Here is a 13,744-nt window from a genome sequence, read left to right as displayed (position 1 = left end):
AAAAAATGTTTACTAGTACTAAATAACAAAATCAACCGGGATGACAGAGTGCCTTAAGCAGGTGGCAGTCTGTAGCAGAACGGTGCCATTATTTACTGCAATTGAATTTCGCGTACGTGCGCCTTGTGGAAATTGCTCTCGCTTGTCGTGAATGCAGGTATTCGATCGAGGACCACTCCGAGGAAGACACTCCCTGGTCAGAGCTGGTGATCCTGTTTGCCGAGAGGAACGACACCGGTAGCTTCAGGTGCGACGTGTCAAACTCTTACGGACAAGACGAGCAGGTGACCCATCTCTCTATACAAGGTAGGCCTCACTGATAGGCTGGCTACATTTTGCCGCATCTTAGATAATTTGGATAGCTCTTCATGCTTTGAGATGCAATCAATTGGCGCAACGGAAAAGTGTCCGCATTTACATTTGTAGCCCGTTTGAACTTCACTTTTCAACAGAGAAACGAAAAGCTCGCATTTACATGCAGCATACAGTTCCACAGCCCTAGAACTCTTCCCGGCAACTTATAATACTGGTTTGCATTAGTGGTTTACATTGCATACATTATTTCCATTACTTTACTCATCCTTCTTCTAAATGGTAACATGAATAATCTGTATGTGTGGTAAGTCAGGATTCAACAAAAAAGTAGCAGGTAACCTTTTTTTTTTCTCAGAGTGATACTGACAAAAAAGCACCGCGGGAACCAAGGTAGAAAGGGTCCCACTTGAAAGACGTTTCGGCTCCTGCGCGTAAGCTTTAATATACCACACAGATATAATTATAACGCTGATGCAATAATGCTGAGAGAAAGTTTGAATGTCAAGAGGTGATGTTATATTGTACTACGTAGTTGTACAATGTAACATGTAGATCTCTGATTCCTTCAGACCGGCCTGAACAGCCTCCAAGACCGGAAGCGCTCAACGTTCTCAGCCGGTCGGTGACCATTCTGTGGAAAAGTCCCAGCGATGGCAACTCTCCCATCACCAAGTACATCGTGCAATACAAGAGGAGCGCAGGTAAGGCACGAAATTTTCAATACTCTTTCACGCCTTCTTCAAAAACGCTTGTCTGAGAGACATTTAGCGGCAGACGCGTTTTTGTTTTCTCTGCCGTATTGCCATTGGTTTGTCGTTGTGGAATAACGCTTGTGTACTTTCTTCTTTTGTCCCTGTTTTCTCATCATCATCATCATCATCATCATCATCATCATCATCATCATCATCAGATTTTCATCATGGAAAGGCGCATCTCGCGCTCAGGCTGATTGTACTGCGCCACTTCGATCAGTGCTAAACTGGCAATGAGAGACGTTCGCGTGCGTCGTGCATTTCTCGTAGAGTCGTGGGACAAGCAGCTGAGCGAAATGGTGGCCGAGTCGGACCAGAGCCAGGTGACGGTGCAGGACCTGCAGCCCCTCGCCGAGTACAACTTCCGTGTTCTCGCCAAGAACGCCATCGGGGTTGGGCCTCCAAGCGAGGCGCTCGCCGTCGTCACCGACGGAGAAGGTATTTAACTGAATTTGACTTTCATTCAGCAGTGCACAATTACAGTTACGAAGGCAGCGCAAGAGTCGCACGGTCCCTTAGTCATTTGTCTAAGACGACTCAAAATTTGAAATCCTTCTTCTTCTTCTTCTTCTCAGTCGATTCTATTGATCCCCCATCTCGAAAGCTTCCTGCACCCAACGTGGTTTCGCACTACCTCCGGGATCGGAGACATTGGAAGCTTTCTATACTTCACGTGGTTGTGCAATGCTTCGGGGATCGGTCCACGTTTGAGCAAGGGACAATATCACGTTATGGCCTGATCATGTGACGTCATGATAACTTCATAACGACGTCACAAATTTTGGTGACCTGTCATGCCATCACGTGATGTTGACTTTTGCATTACTCGTGTTGACGCCGACAGCACTGGTCAATTTTCGCGTCTGATGAGGCATCTAAGCCTTTCGCCTTAAAATGTGGCAACGCCCGACGGGGTCCTCCCACTCGGAACAACTGTTACCGCACATGTTGTGGCAACCAAACGGAAGTGCCGATCTTGTACAAAGAATCGAAGTAATATGGAAAATACAGTGAGGTGTATAAAACCGCAAACATGCACACAATTACTATTTCTCCGAAATCATAAAAGTAGAGCTGAAAGTTTTAAAGCCACTCCTGATATAATATACTCTGCAGCCGTGCCGCTTATGGCACTACATTTTTACTTGTTAGGAGTGCTAACCGAAAAAAATATATAGCGGCAACCTTTTCAACCATACAGTTGTTTACTGTGATGTCCACCTGACAGAACAGCTAAAGTGAGCTTTCATTCACTGACACATACATAAGCGCGCGCATTGTTACCCATTAGAGTGGGCAAAAGTTTCATGCTCATTTGTGAGCACGCACCAATGACCACTGAACGGCTATTACGACTTTTGCAGTGCCTGCAACCCCTCCTCAGAGTGTCAAGGTGACTGCCGTCAGTTCAAGAAAAATAGAAGTATCCTGGAAGGTGAGACACTCAGACAGTTCCAAGTGCCTTAGAAGAGAGCGAATGTGGATCTGCCATGCATATCTGCTGACAGTAGATTATGCCGCAATCGACTGTAACTTGGGTTACTGCGTGAAACTTCTTTTACAGCACAAAGCAACCAAACAAAATCACCCCTCCTCGCATTTTCATCTCGCCGAAAGAAACATGGAAGCGTATTTAACTTTTTTTTCTGCTGAGCTAACAGGATGGTCGTGGGATCGAATCCCGGCCGCGGCGCCCGCATTTTGATGGAGGCACGATGCTAGAGGCCCGTGTGCTTAGATTTAGGTGCATGTTGATGAACCACAGATTTTGGGACCTAAAACCCGAACAATTGTTATTACTGTTGTTTTCGGTAAGCTGAATTGACACTTCTCAAGAACGTTGGCACATTTAGTGCCAAAATAATGCAGAATGTATTGAAAACCAATATGGCGCAGTTTCGCTTTAGATGTGTATAGCGAGGAATTGGTAACGAGTATCATTGTTAGCGTAACGATTCATGTAGTTGCACTGCACTCTAAGAAAAAAAAAGAGTATGCGTGACTCTTTTCGGAGAGTTCTGACTTGCCACGTATAGGACCCTCTTTAAATAGTCACGGTGACTCTCTTGGTGGGTCAGGGTCGGCTCGCTCTAGGAGAGTCCCCTGACCCTCTAGGAAGAGTGGAAAGACTCTCATCCGGAGGATCACGTTACCACTTATAGAGAGTCAGACGACTCTTGCCGGTAACGCTCCTACGGGGGTCAGGTGACCCACACCGAAGCATCAAGCGACTCCACAAGTATTTTAATCTACTCATTTGACCCTTGCTTTACCTTTGCGCGACTACTGTTGAAAATAGTGGAGTATTCATTTTAAGCAAGTTCAATAATACTTGCCGTTCTGCCCAGCGACTGCAAAAAAAGAATAGTTCAATTTTGGCATTATTTTAATAAAACTCGTCAGAACAACACATATTTTCCAGCAAAGTTATATAGAAAGCGCGAAAAGATGGTCTGTGATTTCCAATTAAGAAGTTTGGGTATTCCTCATTTACATGCTTGTATGAGTATAGCCAACTAAAATGTGTGACTGTGATGTGCACAGTGTCATATGGTGCTAAATAAACAGCAGAAATCGGCGTCATGTTTCCATATTTATTCGTTATGATTAAGAATAAATCAAAAAGTGGTGACGGCTTGAGGCATCAGACTTGTGGCTTGCTAGGTTGTCGCTCCTGTCCAGCGTAAACACCATGAAAAACGGTATCTGAAAAGCAGAACGTGATATTACGATGAGATAATGAAATTGCAGCAAAGGTTTGCAAAACCTACACAATAAGTGGTTCTCACAGACATAATAAAGGCTAACAACAAAACAACAAATGCAAACAGGCATGGTAAGGAACGAAGTTTTTTGCCGTTATCGTGTAAAACACAACTTGCAAATAGTAGCTTTTGTAACACGTCACTTGGCGACAAACTTGCAGCACAAGATGATGTGAGCCTCTTTTAAACAGCAAAAGAAATTTGTTTAGGCTCCTTTGCTTGGGTGCCACTCACCTCTTTTCTTACGTCGTCTTGTCCAACCAAAAAAATGGAGGACCGACTGCCTCGTTGACAAGGCGAACGCCGCTGTTGATTTTCCCATCACGAGCGGTGAGGCGCCAGACCAGAGCGGCACCTTCGTTTCCCCGAGTGTGGCTGTCAACTGGAGTGAAGAGGCGAGAGAAGTGATCCGGGATTCTGGGAATAACCAAAACACACACATTGAATATTTGTATTTAAAACCACCCTCTGTTCAACACACCGTTATTGTACACACATCTGCCACGAGCGTTTCGTTCAAATTTCGCAACAAAAACAAATTTTCACGTAAAAGGCAGCGGGAACCTCCTCTCGCAATAGGCACTGGCTATACACGAATGAAAGCACTTCTTTTCTGAGAAATTGCTTCAAAATGTGGTTTCAGAATAAACACGGTTTTCGCCGGCATATCCCGACACCAAAGCACATCCTCCGGCAGTCAGGGGCACGCCGTGAGCGGTTACTGACCGCATGTTTTACAAACGTAACCCATCCTTAAATACTCAGATAAACGACACCCAGCGCGTGCGTACGCCGTCTACGTTGAGATCGGACATGTCATATGCTAGAATTACCGCACATAGATCCCACAATCACGTACACTCAGTCGATTCTGTTATAACGCCCAACGTCATCTCAGTGTGTGCAAACCACGAAAACAGCAAACAGAAACGAGGGAAAAGAGTGCACGGCGGCGGCCGCAACAACGCGCGCCGACGAAAGTCTAGAGCTTTTTCACTTTACCGGCGAGGCGTGTCCAACTTGAATGACTACCGCGTACGTTCTGGAAGCACCGTACTATATCTGCACCCCGAACTACCGCCTTTAAGCCAACAAAACCATTATATATAGTGCGTCTGAGCGTTCTGTACACAGGCTTTTTTTTTTTTTCACGTTCCTACGCACGGAAGCACGCTGCACACTCAAGGTCGATGGAAATGTTATTATGAAGTAGACTGAAGTGCATCTCAAAACATCTTGCACATTCAGTAGTGCAGACACAACGTGCGATCAGCAAGAAATGACCCTCGATAATTGTTTGCATCGCTCACTTTATGGGAGCTTGTACAGCAACGCGCAAAACGGTGGCAACTCGTTAACTGACAGCTTTAGTTGGGCATCCGCAAAAGCCCCGCGGACGCAGGCTGCTGTTGGAAATAGCTGGCAGATAACTTCCGCATAGCTGCTGCAGACGCCCAGCTAAAGCTGTATAATTATTACCTACGAAAGCAGCACACTCACCGTTAACTGGCGTCCGTTGTCCGTATCCGCAGCTCCATGAATATTCCGCCCTCCAAGCGTCACTTCGTGCACGGAGCCGGCGTCAACACCACCCACGGCCGGTCTGGAGGCGCGCGCGCGCTCCTTCCTTTACGGCCTGCGCACGGGGGGCTGTTTCTACCTATAGCCGCAACTTTGTGGGGGCGCTCCGAGCCAACTCGCTATTGAGTCACTGGAAAATTTCAGAGTACCGCAAAGGTAGGCTGAACGCGGGCAACATTGGGCGGCGGCGGCCATATCCCTTCCGGACCGTTCGGCGCGTTGGTATGCCACCATAGCGTTGGTAGCGTGTGTTGAGAAGTGACCGATCTTTTCGCCTCGATGCCGTGTTATGCTCGGCGTAATTGCAATATGTGTGTGTGTTTCTTCAAAAGGATATCAGAAGTGAGTTCGAGTCATCGACAGTCATGAATCGACTGCGCGGTAAGCGGTGTAGCTAATGAAACGTGCGGCGAATGTTGCCATGTGCTCGCGAACTCTCTTCGTGGCTTCATCGGTCTCTTTTCGTTTCACGGCGGGGTGTGTTCGCAAGGTCCGTAGCTGTATAGTTGCATTAGCGTGATGACCGTACGAAATGCCCTTTATTTCGACACTTGGTGAACGTTGACTGCTTGCGCTAGCTTTGCAGTCGGTGTTCAGGTTCACTTCATAGCGCATTCGAGAACATTATCGAACATCGAGATCATTCAGCATTGCGTCCTTAGACTGATCGCTGACGCATACCTTACTTGCGCACCATGCTTGCTGTTCAGCTGGGTGTTATCTGTAATAGAAGTGTACGGTAAGTGGAAGTTGTGCGTGAAGTATTTGTCTCAGTTCGGAACGCCAGCAGCCGAACGCACGGGCGAATCTGCGTGCGGTAGGTAAGTTGCATTTTATTTTGCGAATACATTATCATATCCTAACAGATATGTAGAAAATAGGTCATCAAAAATGATTGACGTCACTACTCAGTTTCATTTCCTATTTTTTGTCTCCTTAATATTCCCAACGTTACAGAGCATTTGAAAATATTTTGCTGTGTTCCGACAAAGTTTTTTTTTTGGCGTTGCCAGCGCGTAAACAGCTAGGGTTCGGTTTCTGCACTGCTTTTAATTTCAACTTTTTTTTTTTCGTAATGCACTCTTGTTAAAACTTCCTCGGCGCAGTGCTTTATGTTATTTTGATCAGAAATAGCACATCCCGAAAATTTTTAACGCGCATGCTACTGCAACACAGTATGTGTATACGAGCTAGGGCTCGCATGAAATCGATTCCCTCAATGCGTGGGAGGATAAGCCGTTTTTTTTCTTTTTTGCTGTGACCATTTCTCACCCACTAAACAGTACTGTAAGGATGCGCTCGGCGCAATGTAGCATTAGCAACATATAAAAAAAATTAAATTCGCTTAATAACATTGCCTTATATCAAGTTTATCAACAGAGTTCCATGCTTCAGTTTTGCGCAGTGGCAAATGATCACGCGACAATTGCCTTCAAGGTATACAGGAAACAGTTATTATTTTAATAAGTCTTCGATTTCGCTCTCGTGCGTGACACACTTATAACTCGAAATGCATGCACAATCTGTTCGACAGGACGAGATATAAACAGCCAAGCAAATAGAAATGTATGTAGTATGTAGTTTTCAATATCGCTGAACATAGCGAACCGTAAAGGTGAAGTATCCTGTTGCATGACATCTTTTCCAGGAAAGTTTGCGTAGTTCACGGCAGAAGGGAGTGTTCTTCGAGGGGGGCGAATTCATTCCGCGGCCAACTATGCAGCCACGTACAACGACGCTCTGACGTTAATGTTTCCCACACGGAATTCAAAAATATACGAAATTCCCGGAGTAGCTCACCAGCAACGTTCGGTTACTGGTGAGCTACTTTCTGGCATCTGCATGACGCGTTTAAAAAAGCGACGAAGTACTTCTAGGGACCGTGGTACTGTTAAATGTCCGGCCGCGCTCTGCATTCAACGCGCCTGCACCCAAAGCGCTTGGAAGGGATATGGCGGCGAGAGGTCTCGTGATGCGAGTAAGCCAATCGCGTCGGCGGCGGCACGCGGAAAACAGATGTGATACTCGGAAAATTTTCTAGTGACTCTTAACTCGCTACCGGCCGTTGCGGAGGCTAGCGCGCGCAGGAAGTGCTTGGCTTCGGACTTACCATGGCCCTTTCTGAATTTACTCGATATGGTATGCATGGTACCAATGCGATAGAAATATGGTAGCAAGTATAGTGATGACTCTGGTAAATTCCGCTTTTCAGAAGAAGTGGCGCAGGCCGCTCATACGCCCGCTTCTGTTGCTCGGCAGAGCATCGACGCGGTTAAAACAAAGCCTTTCTTTTAGTTTTCTGTAACTTCGAGAATAAGAGGATGAATATTGCATTTGGCGCGCGTGTGCAATCGTGCGTCGCACTCGGAAGGCTCGGCCGCATGATCCGTCACCGACCGGCGTAAGAAATGAAGCAAAACTTATTCTTTGGGAAAAAATGGTTTAGGAAACGTTTATTTCAAATGCACAAGCCGCTCATATATATAATAATAATATCTGGGGTTTAACATCCCAAAAGCATGATATGATTATGAGAGACGCCGTAGTGGAGGGCTCCAGAAATTTCGACCACCTGGGGTTCTTTAACGTGCACCTAAATCTGAGTCCATCGAAAATGAAGCCGCCGCGGCCGGGATTCGATCCCGCGACCTTCGGGTCAGCAGTCGAGTGCCGTAACCACTAGACGACAGTGGCGGGGCTGCACAAGCCACTCGTGGCTGTACTTGAAATTTTTTTTTTGTTGAGGGCATCATAATTTGTGCTTTAATATTGAAATAAATACTTCAAGAAAGATGAGTCACTGGATAATGGGGATGGCCACTGTTTTCCTAAAGTAGCTGTGCGTCGCAATCAGAGTAGCAGGAATAATAATAATAATAATAATAATAATAATAATAATAATAATAATAATAATAATAATAATAATTACACCATCTCCCGCTAAAGGGGACCATGAGCCGATGCGAAGCCGGAGCACTTGCACGATCGCGTTCCGTTGGCGTTCGTTAGGCATGCTACCGACCTCGCATCGTGGAACGCGAAGAGGGACGCTACGCGCGTCGTATGTTCCATCTAGCCTGGCCGTTAATTTTTACAGGGCGAGTGGCAAACGCGGTCGACAGGCGGGCGAGAGGCGGGCAGCTTAGGAGAGGAGAGAGAAGGGAAGGGGACGCGCATGCGCTCGGGCTCATCGCGGCGTTGCGCAGGAGAGAATTTCGGCATGTAGAGCCCGCGTTTCAGAGGTGGAGTGGTGAGGGGGAAAGGGGAGAGGGGAAGTGGAGAGGAGGAATGGAGAGAGGGAGGGGAAAGGGAAAGGGAGGGGGAGAGGAGGAGAGGAGATGGGAGGGGAGAGGGAGAGGGGAGATGGAAGAGGAGGAGTGGAGAGGGGAAGTAGAGAGGGGGATGGGAAAGGGACATGAAAGGGGAAAGAGAAGGAGAGAGGTGATGTGGAGAGGGAAAGGGGAGAGAGGGGGTGGAGAGGGGAGTGGAGAAGGTTTGCGCATGCGCAGTAAGGGTGGTCACGCCGCACACCACCACCACCACCACCGGATTGAACTCCGCTATAAGATGCTTCACATCTAATAATAATAATAATAATAATAATAATAATAATAATAATACATTGTTCAAAACAGAAAAAAACACAAGGTAAGAATAACATCAAGACAAGCACTAAAGTGCACAAAGACAGAATAAAAGCCCAAGTCGCACCGCACTACGCTGAGTTCCTGTATACATACAGAATCCCAAGCCCACACGAGTCCAGATGCAGTCTTCAGTGCGCATGTGAAGACATGAAAAAAATATTCAGATGAAATAATGCACGCCAGAGATCCGAAAAGTACGATATGGTTATGAAGGACGCCGTAGTGGAGCTCTTCGGAAATTTCGACCACCTGGCGTTCTCTAACGTGCACCTAAATCTAAGCACACGGGCCTCAAGCATTTTCGCTTCCATCGAATATAAGGTGGTCGGGTCTTAAAAAGTAAAGACTGTTGCTCGTAGCGCTGCGTGTGCGTCTTCTTTTGCCAAGTGCCAAGCTAGGCACTGTCTCCACACGCACCTGTACTTCCTTCACGGCTTCCTACAACCGGAAGAAGTAATTAGCACGAGAAATTGGCCGGGCACAGCTGGTTTACAATACGAAACGCATGCGGCGCAACGTGCTTTGGCGGATTGGCTCGCGACGCCCTCACGCGGAGAGCGCCGTTGTGACTGTTTAGAAAATGTTCCATTGTACTCCCGGCGGCTGCTCAGGCCGTAAGGAAGGGAGCGAGCGCGCTCCTCCAGACCGGCCGTGCACCACCGAAGACACGCATGAACAGACACGCAACCAACGCAACCACGCAACGCATTCCAATAGAGGAGGAGCCTGAGAGAGGAGGCAGAAGCGACGCGCCACCCCGGCGCCAAAGGGCAAGCGCGCGATATGTATGGCGTATACGGCGGCGCCGCCAATCGAAACGCGCTTCAGGAGAGTCCCTTGACTACAGCCGATATGCTAACTCTCTTTCTCTGCCTGTACTTTCCAAAAGGGGTCAAAGGAACACCCGAAGAGAGTCACGCGGCCGTGACCCTCTTTTGACTTTTTTTTTCTTAGAGTGCGCCAGTGGAAGTACAAAGACAACACGCAGGAAAGTTTCAATATCCAGAAGCTACTTCCTCCGGACGACATCAAACTGTTGCTTGTTTAGGTATTAACATAAAACCCGACATCTTTGCTTTTATATCCCTTCCTTTTCATCTGCAACACAGTCGTCGTGCTTAGAAAATCTTGTTCATTCACCCTAGTCGCATTTTTCAGGACCAAAATATCACTTGCACGAGCAGAGACTGTTTACCTTCTAAAAGTAAATATTTAAATATTGGCAAACGGCCCTTACTTTTTGAATAGCCCTCGTATTATCTCTGTCTCGCAGCCCCCACCAGCGCACCTTCAATACGGCGAAATACAAGGCTACTACGTTGGCTACCGCGTCCACGGCTCCACTGAGCCGTACGTTTTCAAGACCGTCACCGCCTCTTCGAGCGCCCAGTCTTCATCACTCGTGTCGGATGGCAGCGCAGCCACGCGATGCGTGGTGGACGACCTGCAACGTGGCACCGCCTACGCGATCGTGGTGCAGGCCTACAACGACAAAGGCGCGGGTCCCTTGTCCGACGAGATCCGGGTGCACACGCACGAGCACGGTCAGTTGTCTACTGAGTAGCACAATTTCTTGTCATAATCTTAATGAAAACCAGCAGATAATGAAGCCAAGAAAAGTATAGAGGACGTTAATTGTACTGTTTTAAGTGTATTGCAGTAATTTCGATATAGATGTCAAGAAAGAAAAGTGGACGAAAAAGAAAACACGCCGCAGGCTGGAATCGAACCTGAAGGTTGCAGCTTCGCTCCCTACCGGCGGTAAGCTGTCTTTTCGTTCACTTTACTTCCTTCACATCTACATCAAAATTACCACAATACACTTAAAACTGTACAATTAACGTCCTCTATACTTTTCTTGGCTTCATTATCTGCTGGTTTTCATTAAGGTAGTGCGAAACAAGGAAACGGGTCCTTAAAATTTTATTATTCTCTTCCTTCATTAAGCTTTTTTTCTCAGGCTTCTGTCGTGCCGTTCACGAAAACAATACAACCGAGCCAAGTGTCAGTCAGCCAAGAACAACGTTGCTTAACTGCACAGCTATTTACGCGTTGTAGGTAGGAGAGGGAACGCATTTAAGATAGCTTTCCGTGGGCACGTTTGTTGATTGCATCTTTAGTAGGGCCCCGCCACGGTGGTCTAGTGGATATGGCGCTCGACTGCTGACCCGAAGGTCGCGGGATCAAATCCTGAACGCGGCGACTGCATTTTCGATGGAGGCAAAAATGTTTGAGGCCCGTGTACTTAGATTGAGGTGCACGTTAAAGAAAGATCACCAGGTGGTCGAAATTTCCGGAGCCCTCCACTACGGCGTCTCTCATAATCATGTCGTGGTTTTGGGACGTTAAACCCCAGATATTAATATTATATTATCGTTCGCGGGCATGCACAATAACACATGGGGTTGAAAACATGTTACCACGATGCGCTTGTCTTTATCAAGTACGACTCATCCTCCTTTCTGTGCAAACACCAAAGTGAACATATTATCGAATGGCATTGCGAGGGGTGCCGAAAATTGATTAAAATTGCTGCCGTATTGGAGGCGCTGGGGCAGTCTTCCTTGGCATGTCGATCTCCTCAAAAGCGGACTTCTTTCTTTGATATCACTGGTGCACCTCCGGTTGACATCATGTGTAGGCTTACAATGCCTTTCATAATAACAACCAGCAATGATGGCGGCAGTCTTAGTATCTACCAATATATGCAGCATTTCACAGCTTATTCTTTATACTGTTCTTTAATGAAGTAACTGTGATTCACACTTTTATTCGTGTCTTCTCTTCTGCGTCTTTTTGTTGTTGTTTTAAATTCATTTTCGTGTGCAACTGCACTGTAACATATTCAAATTTGTACTCCTATGAGTGTCCCCTTTTGAATTATAGCGATTCAACGTCTGTATTCATTTTTTTTCTATAACTTGCACAAGGCATGTGATCCTGCAGTCATGTCGATATTCCGCTGCTGTCAGAAAATAGCTATATAGAAATCCGGCATTTACCCTGCATGCGTTCTTTATATGTTTTCTGTTTCATTCGTTAGCCTGCCTCTGTTATCTGTTTCACTGCGATATCAGGAGGTTGTGGGCTCATTCCCTACCAATGGCAAGTTGTTTTTGTCCACTTTTATTCCTTTCCATTAATAGGATAGTTACTACACTAGAGTTAAAAACAACAAAAAATGCCCCCTATTCCTTCCTTGGCTTCGTTGTCTGTCGGCTTCATGAAGTTGTATGTAACAAAGAAACGAGCCTACGGTACATTCCCCTTCTTTCGATCTGTACGAATGGTAATTTACGCACGTATTGACACATCTTGCAAATAAGGGACACATACCTAGTCAAGCTGGTTCTTGCGGCTTTTAGCTGCGCCCCTGTCCTCTGTACCTTGTGCGGTTACGTAACGAAGCTCTCACTAATGACACACACTACCGGTGGACGCAGACCCTCCGCCGCCGCCCACTGTCACCGTGACAACGAGGACAACGGAGTCTATAGGATTGTCGTGGACGCAAAAGGACGACGAAACAGAAAATGTGGATGGTAAGCCGCCTATAATTATTTTATTTGAAACTACCCAAACGTTGGCCACCCCCTTGCGCACAGTGTGTGTGAGCCAATGGATCCAAAGATCTGCATCACCGCACGCTTTTTGGGTCGTACCTTAGGAGCCGATATGTTGGTTGTAGCCATGGAAGTGAGGAACATAACTTATATGAAACGTCGATGCAATACCAGGAAAACAAGCCCAAGGAAGGGCGTGGCATGTAAATCTTGAAATGTCTTGGTCCTCAACCAAACCCTGCTGCAACGCAGCACGAATAATTGAAGCATGAAAGTCGTTGGAAGGACGTATATTTCACACGGTGTTGCAACTGAAGCTTGCGGAAACTTGGCTAATTATTATAAATGTAACTTTTAAACGATTGTCAGCCATTGTTCTCTATGAAGGTGGATCACCAGCGAACCTGTCTAGCACAGGACACAGAGTTGGCACATAATTTCCAACCACAACCAATCACACATCCCGCAACCAAATCCGAGATGTCTCTCCAGAAAGTCCCTTTGGAATTTAGTGCATGTTCCTTTAAAGCTTTTTTTAAAATTTAGCAACATGGCACTTGCTTCTTTTTGCCGCATTCTCGGTTTCGCAAAGCGCGTCGTCTTGTATGCATGGCTTGCCGCATGCGCTTGGCGTTTCGTTCACGATATCAATTTGTGTTTTCCGCCCGTGTGTTCCCTCCTTCGTTTCTCTAGAACCGATGCTGAGTGGTGGAGTTTGTCCAATTTGTGTGGCACATACGTTTTCGGTGACGCACAGGAAAATACATGCAACCCTGGCCATACAGAGCTTAGCAGTGATAGATGGCTTGCACTGACGTCACTGAAACAGTCACGTTGGAGCACCAATATGGCGGAACGCGAACTTTGTGATGTCACGTTATTGTTATCAGTACATCGTATGCTGGTTCTATCGCTATTCATACACAGAGGCCCACAAAAATTCCAGCGACGCCGATCACACTGAAGCAGGTTAATCGCCGCGTGATTATACTGCCTTGACGTCATCTAAGCCGCCATGTTGGAGCTATGATGTGCGTCCATGACGTCACGCGCAAACTATCAACAGCAATTCACCTTAAGTTGCGCTGATGTGTACCCGTAAAGTCGAATTGATAGCGGAA

At 46.6% G+C, this 13,744-nt stretch overlaps 1 protein-coding gene across 1 annotated transcript in view; it reads left to right on the top strand.

Moving 5' to 3' along the window:
* Positions 1 to 13,744, top strand: part of LOC119381822 (Down syndrome cell adhesion molecule) — a 116,113-nt gene that overhangs the window by 75,179 nt on the left and 27,190 nt on the right. Inside the window, exons 13-18 of the mRNA XM_037649578.1 lie at positions 158 to 306; positions 885 to 1,016; positions 1,338 to 1,505; positions 2,432 to 2,502; positions 10,334 to 10,604; positions 12,504 to 12,602. Coding sequence (XP_037505506.1) covers positions 158 to 306; positions 885 to 1,016; positions 1,338 to 1,505; positions 2,432 to 2,502; positions 10,334 to 10,604; positions 12,504 to 12,602 — 890 coding nt within the window. The remainder of the gene's footprint in view (positions 1 to 157; positions 307 to 884; positions 1,017 to 1,337; positions 1,506 to 2,431; positions 2,503 to 10,333; positions 10,605 to 12,503; positions 12,603 to 13,744) is intronic.

This window comes from Rhipicephalus sanguineus, chromosome 2 (genome assembly GCF_013339695.2).
Source record: "Rhipicephalus sanguineus isolate Rsan-2018 chromosome 2, BIME_Rsan_1.4, whole genome shotgun sequence".
NCBI classification, from domain to species: domain Eukaryota; kingdom Metazoa; phylum Arthropoda; class Arachnida; order Ixodida; family Ixodidae; genus Rhipicephalus; species Rhipicephalus sanguineus.
The sequence above is the reverse complement of the archived record's forward strand: the minus strand, read 5'-3'. Positions and strand labels throughout refer to the sequence as shown.